This window comes from Sinohyriopsis cumingii, chromosome 9, assembly GCF_028554795.1.
Source record: "Sinohyriopsis cumingii isolate HCF-2022 chromosome 9, ASM2855479v2, whole genome shotgun sequence".
NCBI classification, from domain to species: Eukaryota; Metazoa; Mollusca; class Bivalvia; order Unionida; family Unionidae; genus Sinohyriopsis; species Sinohyriopsis cumingii.
Window position 1 is genome coordinate 89,889,613 of NC_142969.1, and position 21,632 is coordinate 89,911,244.

The following is a 21,632-nucleotide window of genomic DNA, read 5'->3' on the forward strand; positions in this document are numbered from 1 at the left end:
GAGCTTATGTTTGTGAAAAATCTTAATTTAGAGTGGAAGTATCCAAAAGACAAGACCTGTGAGCTATAGAAAATTGTATATAACAACCATAAAGAACCGTTTTCAAACTTGTTCCAGGTGGCTATTAGCTAACTATGTCTGTGTCCCTTCAGATAGAAGACTTTCAAAGGGTGTTCTCAGTACAGAACTATACAGACTTTCAAAGGGTGTTCTCAGTACAGAACTATACAGACTTTCAAATGGTGTTCTCAGTACATAACTATAAGACTTTCAAAGGGTGTTCTCAGTACAGAACTATACAGAATTTTAAAGGGTGTTCTCAGTACAGAACTATACAGACTTTCAAAGGATGTTCTCAGTACAGAACTATACAGACTTTCAAAGGGTGTTCTCAGTACAGAACTATACAGACTTTCTAAGGGTGTTCTCAGTACAGAACTATACAGACTTTCAAAGGATGTTCTCAGTACAGAACTATACAGACTTTCAAAGGGTGTTCTCAGTACAGAACTATACAGACTTTCAAAGGGTGTTCTCAGTACAGAACTATACAGACTTCTAAAGGGTGTTCTCAGTACAGAACTATACATACTTTTAAAGGGTGTTCTCAGTACAGAACTATAGAGACTTTTAAAGGGTGTTCTCAGTACAGAACTATATTTTATATAAAGATAAGCAACAGATTAAGCTCAGAAACAATCAAGAGATTAATGCTTATACAACTAGAAGCAGCATCTCCTAAAATTTTGATTTCAGTAGGGGTCTTACAGAGTCTAGCAGGAAGAAAGATGGATATTGATGTGTTAGCTGAATATTGAACTATGGCTGTTTCCTCATCCTATTGTTTCTACTCTCCCCCCACCATATTTGTGGTGAATGGAAATTCCATCCTTATGATAAAATCCTGGGAGCATATCGGTCTGTCAAGGATACTAGTTTTCAGAATGGCTGCTTTAGAGAACTTTAACCATACTTAATTTATATATCGGCATAGATGTGTCTCAAATGTTTTATTATAATAATAAAAAGACTTAAATTATGTTTTTATTTTTATTTTTGCTGTATGTTTTGTTTTATTTATATTATTATTTAATGTTCACTTAAAAAGACACTGTTTAATGCCTAAATCATGGAATTGCATTCATCTCATAATAAATCTACTTTCATTTTGAACAAAATTAATGTATTGATTGCATCAATAGCACCAAAGGGATAGACACACATTTTGCATCTCTTTAGTCTTGAGTTTGATCCTCATTTGAGACTTATTCAAGGGTACCCATGCAAAGTTTGTGGTTTTTACCTCCTGTTTTATTTGTTTGGTTCTTGACAAACCAGCATCATGGAGAGAACATTATGTATGTCTGGATTTTGTTTTTCGATTCAAGTAAAATGAATTACATTTTTACATAACTAACTGTTCTTGCAGCAAGTGGACAGTTCAACGCATCTGGTGAAACACCTGGTAGTGCAGAGAGTCGACCATCCACCAGACAAATCAGACGGACACAAGGTAAGTCTCATATCTGGTTGGAGCCTGGATAAAGCAGTTGTTACACACTCGTTTCAGACAGACAGTAAGTAAGGCTAACATTTTGTTGGGACCTGGATAAGGCACCTGTTACACAAAGGGTCCAAAGCAGACCTTGAAAACCTTGAAAAGTCTTGAAAAATGAATTGTTCCCTCAAGGCCTTGAAAACACCTTGAAAATTCTAAATATTGTTTGGGTACCTTGAAAAGCCTTGATTTTTTTTAAACAGAAAGGAATTAATAAATAGTTTTCATTTTACAGATTCAGATAAAAAGGAAAAGAAAAAAATATTTTAAAATACCCAAAACAAAATACTCTCTGGCAAAGTTTGTGCTGGAACGAATATTTCCACATCTGGCCACTGAACAGTGGTACATTTTGAACTTCCTATGGTATGAAGCCCGGATGTAGCTTTGATTTAAATTTGAAAAATTTGTACACTTTGAAATGTCTGGCTGCCGATTCCAGCTTTGGTGGCTAGACGAAGAAAAATATATGGGGATGAGTGAAGAAGAAAGGAAGGTACTAAAAAAGACATTGAGACAATGACAGCTGCTGATGATGACATTAATTTGAGGAAAAGTGAAAAGGACAAAATCGCTAAACTTAGAGCTCTTGAAAAACAGCTTGATGACAAGTTACAAGAACTAAAAAATTCACTCTAAAATATATTGGACTTCGTAAATAGTCTAGTGTAGACAGACTAAAATGAACATAGTTCAGTGACTGTACATTATTATGATGTCCAGATGTAGGATGTTTAATATTAATGGGAATGATATCAATGATCATACTCTTGACATCATGGTTTTTTTATATAATAAATTTGCAAGAAATATTCCTCGTAAGAAGTAATAGTAAGTATTAAGTTGTGTTTACACACAGTTTCATTGATGTATCCTTTAAAATTATTGTTAGAATGCACCTTGAAAAACATGATTTTAAACCTTAAAAAAAACGTGAAAAAACCTTGAATATTTTGAAAGAAATATGCTACTAACCCTGTACAGACTTATTTCAGACTGACATTCTAGTAACTCTCATGTCTTGTTGGGGCTTGGATAAGGCAACTGTTACACACTTGTTTCAGACAATTGGTAAGGCTCATGTCTTGTTGGGGCCTGGATAAGGCAGCTGTTATGTACTTGTTTCAGACAGACAATAGGCATGGATCACATCTTGTTGGGGCCAGGATAAGACCGCTGTTACACACATGCTTTGTACCTTTTCAGTCCCAAATTTGATTTAAGTTTCAGTATTGCACCTATCAAGGATAAGGGACTGTGTCCTACTTTGTGTGACATTTCAAAGGAATTTTAAAAGAATACTAGATAGTACTTAATACATGGGTAAAATAAAAACTGAGATAATATTATTCGCTTTGACAGTTTTGCCACCATGATCTTACCATCTGTACTTAACTATTCCTGGGACATTTGCATTTCTTCACCGAATTTGTTCCTCAATCACATTAATGCTTGGAACAAGCTTTAAAGTCTATTTACCATATTTCTTACTGGCCCTTCCCTTTAAGTTTTTATTCCATCGCTAGGTTGCTGTTGTTGTTTAGATGTTTCTGGATACAGTGTTAATCGTATCTCATTCTTCTTAAAGAATTGTAAGTTAATCTTGTGGGTAATCATAAGTTAACAATTTACATTGGAGTAGCTGCAGATGGAAGAACATGGTGTTGGAGAGTTACAATCTTTACAGGCATCGTTGGAGTCACAATTTCATAGACTAATCCAAGATGTATTAACACTGTTGCTGGCCTCTGGTGATCCCTCTTATTTCTCCATTTATGGGAAACTGTTCTCCCTTTTCTATACTGCCCAGTGGACTTAAGTGCCCCCACATATCTGAGCTTGGCCTTGCGGCCTGTAACTCTGGTACATGGGTATTTTATGGATGTGAAGGATTCATTTTGCTGTGCCAATTAATGCCATTCCTGTTCAGCCATCCAATTCTTTATGACTCACTTTTTGGAGAGATACCAAACAGATTAGACAGACAACAACACTGCCTTATCCCTGCCCCATTTGATATTTTACTGTTAGCAGTGAGTGCAGGGATAACCTTGATGACTTACTGGACACCAATCCTACAACGGAATGTACAGAATCCAGTTTTAAAGTAGAGGAAATCTCTATAGTTCTGCTGATTTCCAAACCTCATCAGCTGCAAGCCAGGCATATATGATCAGTCTTCATTGGAATCTGACGAAGTATTTTCATTGTTCCATCAGCTTTCATGGTCAATGAAATATCAAGGAAAATCTCTGACTACTTGACTGGTAAAATACGGGATTAGGGCAATTCCAAGGCCTTCTTTTCAGAAAGCCAGCTCCTAACATTGTTCTATCTATGCTGAACTACACACATTCACTGAGGCTCAGCGCTGAATTCAATCCTTGGACAAAAACATGTAGGGGTCAGTGTGATCAATCTGCTGGTTTTTAAGGTTTACAATAATGTCTGACCACTCTGGTGGCCTAGTGGTTAGAGTGTCCGCCTCGGATTCAAGAGGTCACGGGTTCTGTCCCTGGCTGAATCATACCAAAGGCTTTTGAAAATGGTACTAACAGCTGACTTGCTAGGCACTCAGCATTAAGAGTTAGTGTTTGGACTGGTCGGCCTTGTGTCAGGATAATGTGACTGGGTGGGACATGATGTTAAGTGTGTGTGGCATGATGACCCAGTGCTAGATATCACTATAAACTGCCACACTGCAGACATCATAGTGATATGACTGAAAAATTGTTAAAGCTGTGTAAAAAATCCAAATCACACACTCGTACATGAAAATGTCTTAAATGCTATGAACCTTAGTAAAAACATGGTCACTATATGCTTGATTTAGTAGTGCACACAGATGACAACTCAGATCTGTCCTATACCTGGCAGGTTTGATGTCCTGGCCAATTCATTGTCAAACCATTCAACTGAGTAGTCAATTCACCCATCAGCAGGATCTATGTCCTGGCCAATTCATTGTCAGACCATTCACACTGAGTAGCCAATTCACCCAACAGCAGGATCTATGTCCTGGCCAATTCATTGTCAGACCATTCACACTGAGTAGTCAGTTCACCCATCAGCAGGATCTGTGTCCTGGCCAGTTCATTGTCAGTCCATTCAACTGAGTAGTCAATTCACCCATCTGCAGGATCTATGTCCTGGCCAATTCATTGTCAGACCATTCACACTGAGTAGTCAATTCACCCATCAGCAGGATCTATGCCCTGGTTAATTTATTGTCAGACCATTCACACTGAATAGTCAACTCACCCATCAGCAGCATCTATGTCTTGGCCAATTCATTGTCAGACCATTCACACTGAGTAGTCAGTTCACCCAACAGCAGGATCTATGTCCTGGCCAATTCATTGTCAGACCATTCACACTGAGTAGTCAATTCACCCATCAGCAGGATCTGTGTCCTGGCCAATTCATTGTCAGACCATTCAACTGAGTAGTCAATTCACTCATCTGCGGGATCTATGTCCTGGCCAATTCATTGTCAGACCATTCACACTGAGTAGTCAGTTCACCCATCAGCAGGATCTATGTCCTGGCCAATTCATTGTCAGACCATTCACACTGAATAGTCAACTCACCCATCAGCAGGATCTATGTCTTGGCCAATTCATTGTCAGACCATTCACACTAAGTAGTCAATTCACCCAATCAGCAGGATCTGTGTCCTGGCCAATTAATTGTCAGACCATTCACACTGAATAGTCAATTCACCCATCAGCGGGATATATGTCCTGGCCAATTCATTGTCAGACCATTCACACTGAGTAGTCAATTCCCCCAATCAGCAGGATCTATATCCTGGCCGATTCATTGTCAGACCATTCACACTGAATAGTCAACTCACCCATCAGCAGGATCTATGTCCTGGCCAATTCATTGTCAGACCATTCACACTGAGTAGTCAATTCACCCATCAGCAGGATCTATGTCCTGGCCAATTCATTGTCAGACCATTCACACTGAGTAGTCAATTCACCCATCAGCAGATTTGTACACTTTGGTTCTGCCCAATGATTTTATGACAAGGTGGAATTACTGCACACCTGCACATTGCCAGTCACAGACCCAAAGGCTGTCAGTTGGGAGGGGTTTTAGGTCTGTCCTACTTCAAATTTGGAAAGTGAGGTGTTAAAAATGCCAATTCTGATTGTCTCTCTTGTCTCCTCTCTAGTGGGTTAATAAAGTGATAGATGTTCCAGTGAAAATTCCCCTGAGACGCAGCCTGCCAAACAGCTGTGGTTGCATGCAGTTTGTGAAACTTGCCAAAATATCCTGTAAGCCCACGGGACCAGTAATCTGAAACTACTTCTGGTTCTGTCCATTACCAACTGGTCCTACATTTTGTCATACAAGAAGACAAAATGTGGTCTGTGATTCAATGGCATATTGAGGCGGCATGAATATCTGATAAGAAGTCTAATGGTTCTCAGAACAGAACACTATTCATACACATTAAGGAAAAGATAAGAAGTCTAATGGTTCTCAGCACAGAACACTATTCATACACAGCATTATGGAAAAGATAAGTCTAATGGTTCTCAGCACAGAACACTTTTTGTACACAGCATTAAGGAAAAGATAAGAAGTCTAATGGTTCTCAGCACAGAACACTTCATACACAGCATTATGGAAAAGATAAGAGGTCTAATGGTTCTCAGCACAGAACACTTCGTACATAGCATTATGGAAAAGATAAGAAGTCTTAATGGTTCTCAGCACAGAACACTATTCATACACAGCATTAAGGAAAAGATAAGAAGTCTAATGGTTCTCAGCACAGAACACTATTCATACACAGCATTAAGGAAAAGATAAGAAGTCTAATGGTTCTCAGCACAGAACACTATTCATACACAGCATTAAGGAAAAGATAAGAAGTCTAATGGTTCTCAGCACAGAACACTATTCATACACAGCATTAAGGAAAAGATAAGAGGTCTAATGGTTCTCAGCACAGAACACTATTCATACACAGCATTATGGAAAAGATAAGTCTAATGGTTCTCAGCACAGAACACTATTCATACACAGCATTATGGAAAAGATAAGAGGTCTAATGGTTCTCAGCACAGAACACTATTCATACACAGCATTATGGAAAAGATGAGAAGTCTAATGGTTCTCAGCACAGAACACTATTCATACACAGCATTAAGGTAAAGATAAGAGGTCTAATGGTTCTCAGCACAGAACACTATTCATACACAGCATTATGGAAAAGATAAGTCTAATGGTTCTCAGCACAGAACACTATTCATACACAGCATTATGGAAAAGATAAGAAGTCTAATGGTTCTCAGCACAGAACACTATTCATACAGAGCATTAAGGAAAAGATAAGAAGTCTAATGGTTCTCAGCACAGAACACTATTCATACACAGCATTAAGGAAAAGATAAGAAGTCTAATGGTTCTCAGGACAGAACACTATTCATACACAGCATTATGGAAAAGATAAGAAGTCTAATGGTTCTCAGCACAGAACACTATTCATACACAGCATTAAGGAAAAGATAAGAAGTCTAATGGTTCTCAGCACAGAACACTATTCATACACAGCATTAAGGAAAAGATAAGAAGTCTTAATGGTTCTCAGCACAGAACACTATTCATACACAGCATTAAGGAAAAGATAAGAGGTCTAATGGTTCTCAGCACAGAACACTATTCATACACGGCATTAAGGAAAAGATAAGAAGTCTAATGGTTCTCAGCACAGAACACTATTCATATACAGCATTAAGGAAAAGATAAGAAGTCTAATGGTTCTCAGCACAGAACACTATTCATACACAGCATTAAGGAAAAGATAAGAAGTCTAATGGTTCTCAGCACAGAACACTATTCATACACCGCATTAAGGAAAAGATGAGAAGTCTAATGGTTCTCAGGACAGAACACTATTCATATACAGCATTAAGGAAAAGATAAGAAGTCAGATGGTTCTCAGCACAGAACACTATTCATGCACAGCATTAAGGAAAAGATAAGTCTAATGGTTCTCAGCACAGAACACTATTCATACACAGCATTAAGGAAAAGATAAGAAGTCTAATGGTTCTCAGCACAGAACACTATTCATACACCGCATTAAGGAAAAGATGAGAAGTCTAATGGTTCTCAGGACAGAACACTATTCATATACAGCATTAAGGAAAAGATAAGAAGTCAGATGGTTCTCAGGACAGAACACTATTCATACACAGCATTAAGGAAAAGATAAGAAGTCTAATGGTTCTCAACACAGAACACTATTCATACACAGCATTAAGGAAAAGATAAGAAGTCTAATGGCTCTCAGCACAGAACACTATTCATACACAGCATTAAGGAAAAGATAAGAAGTCTAATGGTTCTCAACACAGAACACTATTCATACACAGCATTAAGGAAAAGATAAGAAGTCTAATGGTTCTCAGCACAGAACACTATTCATACACAGCATTAAGGAAAAGATGAGAAGTCTAATGGTTCTCAGGACAGAACACTATTCATACACAGCATTAAGGAAAAGATAAGAAGTCTAATGGTTCTCAGGACAGAACACTATTCATACACAGCATTAAGGAAAAGATAAGAAGTCTAATGGTTCTCAACACAGAACACTATTCATACACAGCATTAAGGAAAAGATAAGAAGTCTAATGGTTCTCAGCACAGAACACTATTCATACACAGCATTAAGGAAAAGATGAGAAGTCTAATGGTTCTCAGGACAGAACACTATTCATACACAGCATTAAGGAAAAGATAAGAAGTCTAATGGTTCTCAGCACAGAACACTATTCATACACAGCATTAAGGAAAAGATAAGAAGTCAAATGGTTCTCAGCACAGAACACTATTCATACACAGCATTATGGAAAAGATGAGAAGTCTAATGGTTCTCAGGACAGAACACTATTCATATACAGCATTAAGGAAAAGATCAGAAGTCAAATGGTTCTCAGCACAGAACACTATTCATACACCGCATTAAGGAAAAGATGAGAAGTCTAATGGTTCTCAGGACAGAACACTATTCATACACAGCATTAAGGAAAAGATAAGAAGTCAAATGGTTCTCAGCACAGAACACTATTCATGCACAGCATTAAGGAAAAGATAAGAAGTCTAATGGTTCTCAGGACAGAACACTATTCATACACAGCATTAAAGAAAAGATAAGAAGTCTAATGGTTCTCAGCACAGAACACTATTCATATACAGCATTAAGGAAAAGATAAGAAGTCTAATGGTTCTCAGCACAGAACACTATTCATACACTGCATTAAGGAAAAGATAAGAAGTCTTAATGGTTCTCAGCACAGAACACTATTCATATACAGCATTAAGGAAAAGATAAGAAGTCTAATGGTTCTCAGCACAGAACACTATTCATATACAGCATTAAGGAAAAGATAAGAAGTCTAATGGTTCTCAGCACAGAACACTATTCATATACAGCATTAAGGAAAAGATAAGAAGTCGAATGGTTCTCAGCACAGAACACTATTCATACACAGCATTATGGAAAAGATAAGAAGTCTAATGGTTCTCAGCACAGAACACTATTCATACACAGCATTATGGAAAAGATAAGTCTAATGGTTCTCAACACAGAACACTATTCATACACAGCATTAAGGAAAAGATAAGAAGTCTAATGGTTCTCAGCACAGAACACTATTCATACACAGCATTATGGAAAAGATGAGAAGTCTAATGGTTCTCATCACAGAACAATATTCATACACAGCATTAAGGAAAAGATAAGTCTAATGGTTCTCAGCACAGAACTATTCATATACAGCATTAAGGAAAAGATAAGAAGTCTAATGGTTCTCAGCACAGAACACTATTCATACACCGCATTAAGGAAAAGATAAGAAGTCTAATGGTTCTCAGCACAGAACACTATTCATACACCGCATTAAGGAAAAGATGAGAAGTCTAATGGTTCTCATCACAGAACAATATTCATACACAGCATTAAGGAAAAGATAAGTCTAATGGTTCTCAGCACAGAGCTATTCATACACAGCATTAAGGAAAAGATAAGAAGTCTAATGGTTCTCAGCACAGAACACTATTCATACACAGCATTATGGAAAAGATCAGAAGTCTAATGGTTCTCAGCACAGAACACTATTCATACACAGCATTAAGGAAAAGATAAGTCTAATGGTTCTCAGCACAGAACTATTCATACACAGCATTAAGGAAAAGATAAGAAGTCTAATGGTTCTCAGCACAGAACACTATTCATACACCACATTAAGGAAAAGATGAGAAGTCTAATGGTTCTCAGCACAGAACACTATTCATACACAGCATTATGGAAAAGATAAGAAGTCTAAAGGTTCTCAGCACAGAACATTATTCATAAATGTCAGTCCTGCTAACTCATTTAATAAGGATCAGATGTCAGAAGAGATAATTTTAGTTTTAGGACTTGGTTTTTCTTTTAAATATATAAAATTACATATTTTTGCTTTAGTAAAAACAGTTCTTTGTGCATTAGTGGTAAATGTATGTGTTTTTCGTATGTATGTTTATTATCCAGATTTTAAGGTAACCTTTCATCAGAGATTGGATTCCATGGAAATCACTATCTACATAAGGTTCTAGAATTTCCTGTGAATGGCAAGACGGAGAGTATCCCTTTTCTGACAGCAGCATCAGTTTCGTCAGTATTAGTGTCTGCAGTATTGGTGTCTGCAGCATTAGTCAAAAGCATTAGTGTCAGCAGTATTGATGTCTGCAATATTAGTGTCAACAACATTAGTGTCAGCACTATGTGTCAACAGCATTAGTGTCAGCAGCATTGGTGTCTGCAGCATTAGTGTCAGCAGTATTGGTGTCAACAGTATGGGTGTCTGCAGTATTGGTGTCTGCAGTATTAGTGTCTGCAGTATTAGTGTCAACAGCATTAGTCAAAAGCATTAGTGTCAGCAGTATTGGTGTCTGCAATATTAGTGCCAACAGCATTTGTGTCAACAGTATGGGTGTCTGCAGTATTAGTATCAGCAGCATTAGTCAAAAGCATTAGTGTCAGCAGTATGCATGTCTGCAGTATTAGTGTCAACAGCATTAGTCAAAAGCATTAGTGTCAGCAGTTTTGGTGTCTGCAATATTAGTGCCAACAGCATTAGTGTTTGGCTTAAAGTTTTTAGAAAGTTGTATATCTTTGTACATTAGTAACTGTATTTACCTGTAACTTTGGTATGATGTTACTGTATTTCTCAAGTTTATATTCTGATATCATAGAAGGTCTTTCCTGCATGAGCACAATGTCAGTGACGAGATATCATATTCCATGGCAGTAATGGCACTATTGGCAGTGAGATAGATTCCATGGCAGAATACACAGTATGATATATTCCATGGCAGTAATGGCAATATTGGCAGCAAGATACCTTATTCTGTTGCATTCATGGTGATATTGGCAGTGAGATATCATTCTATGGCAGTAATAGCAATATTGGCACTGAAATTTTACATTCCATGGCTGTACTGGCAGTATTAGCAGTGAGATATATTCCATGGCAGAATACACAGTTTGATATATTCCATGGCAGTAATGGCAATATTGGCAGCAAGATACCTTATTCTGTTGCATTCATGGTAATATTGGCAGTGAGATATCATTCTATGGCAGTAATGGCAATATTGGCACTGACATTTTATATTCCATGGCAATACTGGCAATATTGATACAGTGTGCAAAATAAATGAGAAAACCATTGTATGGAACCTCAGTTGTGTGAAAGAAACTGATGGTTGTATGATTTTAATGATATAACAAAAATGGCATGTCATTGTTTTAATTTTTTCCCAATTTTCCTCTACAGATGATACACCCAAAGCAAGCAAAAGACAAACAAGGAGTTCTGGTAAATGAATTTCAGTATTTTTTCAAGACATCCTATAACAAGGAGTTCTGGTAAATGAATTTCAGTAAACTTTTCAAGACATCCTATAACAAGGAGTTCTGGCAAATGAATTTCAGTAAACTTTTCAAGACATCCTGTAACAAGGAATTCTGGTCAATGAATTTCAGTAAACTTTTCAAGACATCCTATAGCAAGGAATTCTGGTCAATGAATTTCAGTAAACTTTTCAAGACATCCTATAACAAGGAGTTCTGGTCAGTGAATTTCAGCAAACTTTTCAAAACATCCTATAGCATGGAATTCTGGTCAATGAATTTCAGTAAACTTTTCAAAACATCCTATAACAAGGAATTCTGGTCAATGAATTTCAGTAAACTTTTCAAGACATCCTATAAACAAGGAGTTCTGGTCAATGAATTTCAGTAAACTTTTCAAGACATCCTATAACAAGGAATTATGGTCAATGAATTTCAGTAAACTTTTCAAGACATCCTATAACAAGGAGTTCTGGTAAATGAATTTCAGTAAACTTTTCAAGACATCCTATAACAAGGAGTTCTGGTCAATGAATTTCAGTAAACTTTTCAAGACATCCTATCAGTGTTTTTGTATCTCATGCAAAGCATCAGGGAGAAGTTGTATCCTATTTCCAACAGTGTTTCATTGTTGGCTTTGGCATTCATTATTAAGTTGGTGTTCAGCTGACAAAAACCAGAGCATCTAATGTTCTTATCCTTCCATCTCTCTATTCCCTATTTATTTCCATATAATGACTCGAGTTTTCCTCCATCTGTCATTAGTAAACTTTGTAAGTAGTCGCATCTGGGCCAGGGGAAGAAAAAAAAAACTGATTTCATGCTCAAAATGATAGAGGTCAAAGTAACTCAACAAGGAAAAACTGCCCACCCAATCATTTGACTTGTAAATCAGATACTTTGACTAAACTTGTCATTGGGTTGCATTTGAGATAACCAAAACACCCATTGAGTTCAAGGTCAACCAGTCAGATGTCAAGATCACATTGTCTCTCTAAGATGAAAAAAGGGTTTTGCATGATTTCTTTAGTTTTATTCACCTACTTGGACCAAAATTTGTAAACATTATGCATTTGAGACAAGAAAAACACCTTTTCATTTTGTCATCAAATGTCAAGGTCACGGGAGCTGATAAAAAGAAGAACAGTTCGACTACTTGATTTCTGTGTTACATGCTTTGACTAAACTTTGTAGATCATTTGCATTTGAGACAAGGAAGAAAATGATTGATTAAAAGACCAGTCATGGTCAGATTAACTCCAAGAAGAAAAACTGACCAAACTTTGTGGAGGGCATGCATTTGAGGTGAGAAGACACCTATCAATTTTGATTGGCTTCATCTGGAAGAAACATGCATCACTGGCACTAGGGAAAGTGTTCAAGAAACATGATTCATATTAGTACAGTATGTAAAATTTGCACTCAGGATTTCAAACATAGAAATTTGAAAAGTTCAAATTTACAAATCCAGATAAAGCCTGTCCGCATAATTTCTTGAAAGTACTTGTAAGTTACAGAATATATGTCCCAATTTTATTGGGAATTGGAGGTTGTTTTTTGGGGGGTGGAGGGGTGTTGTATTTTATGCTTTGCCTTAAGACAGAAATCTAATTCTTTTATTTTAAAAATTTTCCCAGGTCACAAGTCGGATAGTAACCCAGATACCATGCCATCACAGAGTCTTCAAGTGGTATGGGATGATCCAATAGGAAGGTCAGATTAATTTGCTTTACAGTCAATTAAGTTAGCTGCCTACATTGAGTGAAACATAACTCCTGAATTTATTATTGCTCAGAAAGTTCAGGGACGTTTCTGTTGATGTCCAGAACTTGGACATCACTATTTTTGCCTGTTGCCAATTGTGGAGTTTACGTTTTTGGGGGGAATCAGTTTCTCTAGCAAATACATTACCTGATCACATTAGATTAAGATATTTTTCTTTGCTATCTCTGATTCCACCCCTCCTTGAAAAATGAAAAAAAAAAGACTCTCTGTGCATCTTCAGCAAATCATTTCTATTCTTAGAGTAAATTCAATGAAATTGGAGTGTTGTATTGCAGCAGTATGTTCCAGTATACAAGATGATTGGAAGGATAAAACGTTGGAGCTGCCATTGCAGACCCCAAGACACCACCGTCTTGATCTGGTTACTGGATAAAGCCTTCAACTTTACTGCTGAAATTATGGCCATACTTGGTGCATTGAACTATGAAACCTCTTTTTTTTATTAAAAATTTAATCATCTTTTCATATTCTCTTTCCACGTTGAAAGCCTTGCAGAATCTTAAATCTGACAACCCATTAATGTCCCCAAAATTACAGGAACAAGACATTTGCATGCAATATGGGAAAAGTATTCTATACTGGCTAGTCACAATGTTATAAAGCAGTGGTTCCCAACCTTTTTTAACCCTAAACAAATTGTTTCAGAGCCTCATGGCCCTGTTTCCACATGTTGATTAGTTTTGCTACCCTAAAAAAAAAATCCTGGCAATCCTCCAGAACATCATCACAATCAGGGTGGGTGGGGGTGGGTAGGAACCACTGATATAAAGGGCACTGAAGAAAATCGGAGGATAGAAAGTTGCATTATGTATATGCAGCATATTTTGGTCAGCTTTATTAGATCATAAGATATTGTAATATAAATTTTGCACAAAATATTCATTCAGGCGTCAATGGACAATTCCAGATTCTTTGGTCAGGCTTATTGGGAATTGCAGATCCTCTTTTCTGTCAGGCTTACAGGCTGAAATAATCAGTTAGTATGTAGATTTATTTCCCTGCCATGTCTGCAGTTATTGTACTTCATATTATAATAGTTTAAAAGTGAACATTGAAATTAGGTCTTTTAGAACATTGAAAGTTGGTCTTTTTTTTAGAACATTCAAAGTATGTCTTTTGGGAAAATGAACAGACCCAACTCGATGGATAGGAAAAGATATATAGATAGGAAAAATAAGGACAAAATAAGTGTAAATTACAGTGACATTAATGAGTGGAATGTGTCAAATAAATTGACAACTTGCATTTTGTCCACCTTTGTTTCATAAAATTCATAGAAATCCATAATGTTTGACATTTTTAACTCCAAGTATATGATAAATCGATAATCATTTTGTTATTAGGTCACATAGTGGTATGTAGCCCACAATAATTCAATTCATGATATTCTGTGATATGTTAATTCCACTTGTCTTACAAATTGAAAGTCAAATCCACACTTGTATGATTCACAGTAGATATCCTATAAATGTAATCGTCTAATGTCGTCTTGTAGAAAAAAAATTAATTCTCATCGTCAGAGTGACCAGATAAACTTCTGGAATCATCCATCCTCATCTAGTTATCGTAAATATCCTTTGATTCCTTGTCTGTACAGGTGCTTATGTGGAGATTGGGTTTGGGATCTGTAATTTTCTTAAATACCTAACAACATCAGGTTTTTATGTACAGACTGGAGAAAGAGAAGTTGGCTCACAAGCTGGAGAGGGCCTGTAGCCCCACCCAGGAAGTGGATAGCTTGGCGGAGGCTTTGGACCTTCCACCACATGCTCAGTATTCAGATGGTGAGGAAGATATGGACACAACTATCCCACAGTTTCTGGAACCTGGACATGTGAGTTCATCCATGTGTGGTTGTGTCCATCCAATTGTCTTTACTGACCATATTCTTTACATGGAGGATAAGTAGAAACCAGTGTTAACATAGCCATACTTTCTTCCTTCCCTCTCTCCCTAACATAAAAAATTTTGTTTCCACTAAATTAGTTTTAAAATATTAAATGGATTCAGGTCATATTTCGTGTGGAGCTTAAAATAAACAAGACCAAGGTAATACTGAGATTGTGTCTGGGTTACATCCCTTGTAGATGGGGTGTATGGTTAATGCATCCAGGTTACATCCCTTGTAGATGGGATATATAGATTGGGTGTATGGTTAATGCATCCGGGTTACATCCATTGTAGATGGTATATATCGTTAAGAAATAGGACATCTTTGTTTCTCTGTAATATTGGAATAACCCTCATTTTCTTCACCTAATAGATTAGAATACTTTATGATCCCTATCTCGTCTATATCTCTGTTGCCCCAGGTTATGTCCCTGGGTGGGGATACTGTTTGATTATTTTTCATTCTTCTTTTTTTTAATTATTATTAATATTATTAATATTATTATTATTATTATTATTATTTCAACAGAGCCTTTATCTAAGTCCTTGCATTTTTGGAAGTGGCATTCTTATCTAACATTTTGTAGCAGTTGCATTGCATCCATGTGGTCAAGAAATTGGATAATTATTTATTAATTTCATTATTATTATTATTATTATTACTACTATTGTTATTATTATTATTATTATTATTATTATTACTATTTCAATGGAGCCTTATGCAAGTCATGCATATCAATTAATGAGGTCATCTTTCATCTGATTGTTTGAGCTTGTTACATATTTCAAGGCTTTATTTCAGATCTGAGTTTGATCAAACTTAGAAGGTATGGGTTATATCATCACTATCTTGAAAAGGGTTTTTTATTAAAGAGCAAGACCCATGCCTAAAATAATGAGTGTATGTAATAGGCCAAGCATGTTACCACTATGTAGACTACAATTCTAAATCAGTTCTGATTAGAATTGGAATATATGGTTTTGTCATTAACATCTGAGACATCTTCATTAATGAGTCAGATCATATTGATGAGATAACCATGCATATTAAAGAGATAACTATGCATATTAATGAGGTAATCTTGCATTTTAATGACTGAACTGGTCACCAGACTAATTTCTTATTCGATTTTAATCAATCTTGAGAATAACTAAGGTAAAACTTTGAACATTTGTAAGTAACTGACTTACTTGGCTTGCAGACTTTTTAAAATTATTTTAAACACTTTATTTTTTTCTACAAATTAAAGGCACATATTGTATTAACCATTATCTGGTTTTTGTTTTGATTTAAGTCACTGGAGGAGAATTTGTGTTCTTTAAACATATTTCTAGGATTATATCTTTTCATTTTATTACTTCTTTTCCTAACATTTTAGGTTGAGACAAATGATCAAAAAGATGAACCTCACAGAACACCAACGCCAGAAGCTCCATCTCTCGGTAGGTAAATCAAGGCTGCCCTCATGTACGTGAATTATTTGGGTAGGTAAATCATGGCATCCCTCATGTACATGATTTATTTGTGTATGTAAATCATGGCATCCCTCATGTACATGAATTATTTGGGTAGGTAAATCATGGCTTCCGTCATGTTGATGAATTATTTTTAGTTTGGTAAATCATTAGTGCCCTTTGTAAATGAATTTTTTTAGAAGTAAAGCTTTTGCAGAGATTAGAGGTTAAAGTCTTGACTTTGCTATGTATTATCTGCAAAGCATAGTCATGACAGGGATCCCATTTATAATTGTTGTTTTTTCCTTTTTATCATAGGCATGACAGGGATCCCATTTATAATTGTTTTTTCCTTTTTATCATAGTCATGACAGGGATCCCATTTATAATTGTTGTTTTTTCCTTTTTATCATAGGCATGACAGGGATCCCATTTATAATTGGGTTTTTTCCTTTTTATCATAGGCATGACAGGGATCCCATTTATAATTGTTTTTCCCTTTTTATCATAGGCATGACAGGGATCCCATTTATAATTGTTGTTTTGTCCTTTTTATCATAGGCATGACAGGGATCCCATTTATAATTGTTGTTTTTTCTTTTGTATCATAGGCATGACAGGGATCCCATTTATAATTGTTCTTTTTTCCTTTTTATCATAGGCATGACAGGGATCCCATTTATAATTGTTGCTTTTTTCCTTTTTATCATAGTCATGACAGGGATCCCTTTTATAATTGTTGTTTTTTCTTTTGTATCATAGGCATGACAGGGATCCCATTTATAATTGTTGTTTTTTCCTTTTTATCATAGGCATGACAGGGATCCCATTTATAATTGCTGTTTTTTCCTTTTTATCATAGGCATGACAGGGATCCCATTTATAATTGTTGTTTTTTCCTTTTTATCATAGGCATGACAGGGATCCCATTTATAATTGGGTTTTTTCCTTTTTATCATAGGTATGACAGGGATCCCATTTATAATTGTTTTTCCCTTTTTATCATAGGCATGACAGGGATCCCATTTATAATTGTTTTGTCCTTTTTGTCATAGGCATGACAGGGATCCCATTTATAATTGTTGTTTTTTCTTTTGTATCATAGGCATGACAGGGATCCCATTTATAATTGTTGTTTTTTCCTTTTTATCATAGGCATGACAGGGATCCCATTTATAATTGTTGCTTTTTTCCTTTTGTATCATAGGCATGACAGGGATCCCATTTATAATTGTTTTTTCTTTTGTATCATAGGCATGACAGGGATCCCATTTATAAATTGTTGTTTTTTCCTTTTTATCATAGGCATGACAAGGATCCCATTTATAATTGTTGTTTTTTCCTTTTTATCATGGTCTTGACAGGGATCCCATTTATAATTGTTTTTTTTTTTTCCTTTTTATCATAGGCATGACAGGGATCCATTTATAGTTGTTGTTTTTTCCTTTTTATCATAGTCATGACAGCGATCCCATTTATAATTGTTGTTTTTTCCTTTTTGTCATAGTCATGACAGGGATCCCATTTATAATTGTTTTTCCATTTTATCATAGACATGACAGGAATCCCATTTATAATTGTGTTTTTTTTTTCTTTTTATCATAGGCATGACAGGGATCCCATTTATAATTGTTGGTTTTTCCATTTTATCATAGGCATGACAGGGATCCCATTTATAATTGGGTTTTTTTCCTTTTTATCATAGTCATGACAGGGGTCCCATTTATAATTGTTGTTTTTATAATTGTTGTTTTTTCCTTTTTATTATAGGCATGACAGGGGTCCCATTTATAATTGTTGTTTTTTCCATTTTATCACAGGCATGACATAAATCATAGGCATGACAGTTGTTTTTGCATTTAGCTCAGTTTCTCTGACACCAGTGTATGTTAAGCCATGAAATTTTACAGTATATTTATCTTGGAAGTTATTCCCCACCTTGGGCAAAAATAGGTAACAGTGACTTGCTTCTCATACTTAAGTGATTACTTTCAAATTTAGTGTTTAGCTTAGTTGCTCTGATACCTTTACACAGTGCATGTACTGTCATGTATCTTAATTTAATTTAGTATATATAGCTTGGAGAGTACTGCCAGCCATAGCTTATGGAGACCTACTATTCACATTAACTCAGTTTTTCTGACGCCTTTGTATATAGTCATAAATTGTACAGGCATATTCATCTTGGAGGGTATCATTTAATTGTGGCAAAAGTATGCCACTGACATACTTCTCTTTATGCTAAAGTAATAATGTCAAGTTTTTGCATTTAGTCCAGTTTATTTGATGTGATTGTATCTCCAGTTTTGAAACATAATGTGTGTCTTCATCTTGGAGGGTACTAACAACCATGGGCAAAAGCAGGTCACAGTGTCAAATTTTTCACACTCTAGCAATTTAATTATGATTTTGCATTTAGCACAGTTCTTGTACACTGTTGTATGTACAATCATGAATTTGATGTGTATAGATCATATAATGGATTTTGGATTATGCCACAGAATAGTATGCAAGACATGGCATTCTGTGGAATTTTTGGCATAGTTCCCACGCCACTCCATGGCTTAGTAACCTGAAGAAAAAAAACACACAGAGACACACACGAGTGGATGCTGTTTTCCATTTACAGCTTAGTAAAACAAAATGAAAAACACAAACACGCACCAGTGGCTGCTGTTTTCCATTTACAGATTAGTAAAACAGCATGAAAAACACAAACACACAACAGTGGATGCTGTTTCCCATTTACAACTGAGTAAAATGGCTTACAAACAAACACATACACACACACACACACACCTGTGGATTCTGTTTTCCATTTACAGCTTAGTAAAACAGCATGAAAAACACAGACACAACAGTGGATGCTGTTTCCCATTTACAACTGAGTAAAATGGCTTACAAACAAACACACACACACACACACACACCTGTGGATTCTGTTTTCCATTTACAGCTTAGTAAAACAGCATGAAAAACACAAACACACAACAGTGGATGCTGTTTCCCATTTACAATTGAGTAAAATGGCTTACAAACACACACACACACCTGTGGATTCTGTTTTCCATTTACAGCTAAGTAATTGGAACAAGGTTTGTTAATTAAATGAGCACAAAAATTAAAATTAAAACCTTGAAATTAGAACCCATATGTAGAGTGTGTTAACCTTGAAATTAGAACCCATATGTAGAGTGTGTTAACCTTGAAATTAGAACCCATATGTAGAGTGTGTTAACCTTGAAATTAGAACCAATATGTAGAGTGTGTTAACATTGAAATTAGAACCCATATGTTGAGTGTGTTAACATTGAAATTAGAACCCATATGTAGAGTGTTAAGATTGAAATTAGAACCCATATGTAGAATGTGTTAAACATTGAAATTATAACCCATATGTAGAGTGTGTTAACATTGAAATTAGAACCCATATGTAGAGTGTGTTAACATTGAATTATGCAGTTACAAAGACAATACAGTAGTTAGACATTACTGAACTGTTTGGTGTATTGTGCTTTATTATTTGTTGTTATAAATCTGACATTTTTAATTTTGAGTCAGAATTCAAAACTTGTACTTCAGACACTGTGTGGCTTTGGAGTCATGACATTTGGCTAAAGTAAAGGTACAAAAGCTAATTTTTCTTTGACCCCCCCCCCCCCCATTAAGTTGTATTTTGCAAGTCAGATCCCTCTGAGGGGGTGACTTTTTGTCAGTGAGTCAGAGTTGCTTTTTGGAAAAATAAATAAGCCAAACTGCATAGGTAGATAAATAGATTGGAAAGTAAAGACAAAACAAATTGACAGATGGTAAAGAAAAATTAATTTTTTTATAACAAGATTTTGTGTATGATTCCTGTATTACTGGAATTAACATTTGTTATGACAGGAATTTGTGTATGACTCCAGTATTACTGGAATTAACATTTGTTATGACAGGAATGTGTGTATGACTCCAGTATCACTGGAATTAACATTTGTTATGACAGGAGTGTGTTTATGACTCCAGTATTACTATTAACAATTGTTTCAGCTTTTCCTATGCCAAAAACTCACAAGGAGGTAACACCACCCAAGCCTGTGGAACCTATGAAAGACGAAAAGAAAAAACCCAAAATACCCCCAGTCTTCTTGTTTTCTGGTATATCTCCAGAGGTAAGAATTATTTCTTAGATTTATTTAGAGGAAAAAAAAAAACCAGAATACCGCCAGTCTTCTTGTTTTCTGGTATATCTCCATAGGTAAGAATTATTTCTTAGATTTATTTAGAGGAAAAGAAAAAACTCAAAATACCCCCAGTCTTCTTGTTTTCTGTTATATCTCCAGAGGTAAGAGTTATTTCTTAGATTTATTTAGGGAGTGAGACAGAAAGACAGTTGAGCATAAAGTTGAAACAAATGATTGAAGCCATCAAAAGAAGAAAATTTGTATCATTTATAATGAGACACAGGGTTACACAAACTTCCCAAATTAATGATCAGCAGTTTAAAGCACCAATATTTAAGAGCTGACAACACAACACAGTACAACACAACAAGTGAAGCAGACTCAGTGACATAAAAAACAAACATTTTGGAGAAGACATCCACACACTGATGTCCGTAACCCCATCTGTATGTTAGCAGTTTCATTTCCACTCACTGATGTCTGTAACCCCATCTGTATGTTAGCAATTTCATTTCCACACACTGATATCTGTAACCCCATCTGTATGTTAGCAATTTCATTTCCACACACTGATGTCTGTAACCCCATCTGTATGTTAGCAGTTTCATTTCCACACACTGATGCTGTAAACCCCATCTGTATGTTAGCAATTTCATTTCCACACACTGATGTCTGTAAACCCATCTGTATGTTAGCAGTTTCATTTCCACACACTGATGTCTGTAAACCCATCTGTATGTTAACAATTTCATTTCCACACACTGATGTCTGTAAACCCATCTGTATGTTAGCAACTTCATTTCCACACACTGATGTCTGTAAACCCATCTGTATGTTAGCAATTTCATTTCCACAC

At 35.9% G+C, this 21,632-nt stretch overlaps 1 protein-coding gene across 2 annotated transcripts in view; it reads left to right on the forward strand.

The window, feature by feature from the left end:
• Positions 1–21,632, forward strand: part of LOC149792216 (DNA topoisomerase 2-binding protein 1-like) — a 167,301-nt gene that overhangs the window by 105,228 nt on the left and 40,441 nt on the right. For both annotated transcript variants that reach the window (XM_089970739.1, XM_089970741.1), the window contains exons 32-37: positions 1,430–1,513; positions 11,404–11,445; positions 13,118–13,193; positions 14,937–15,099; positions 16,535–16,598; positions 20,643–20,764. In XM_089970739.1, the coding sequence (XP_089826865.1) occupies positions 1,430–1,513; positions 11,404–11,445; positions 13,118–13,193; positions 14,937–15,099; positions 16,535–16,598; positions 20,643–20,764 (551 nt within the window). The remainder of the gene's footprint in view (positions 1–1,429; positions 1,514–11,403; positions 11,446–13,117; positions 13,194–14,936; positions 15,100–16,534; positions 16,599–20,642; positions 20,765–21,632) is intronic.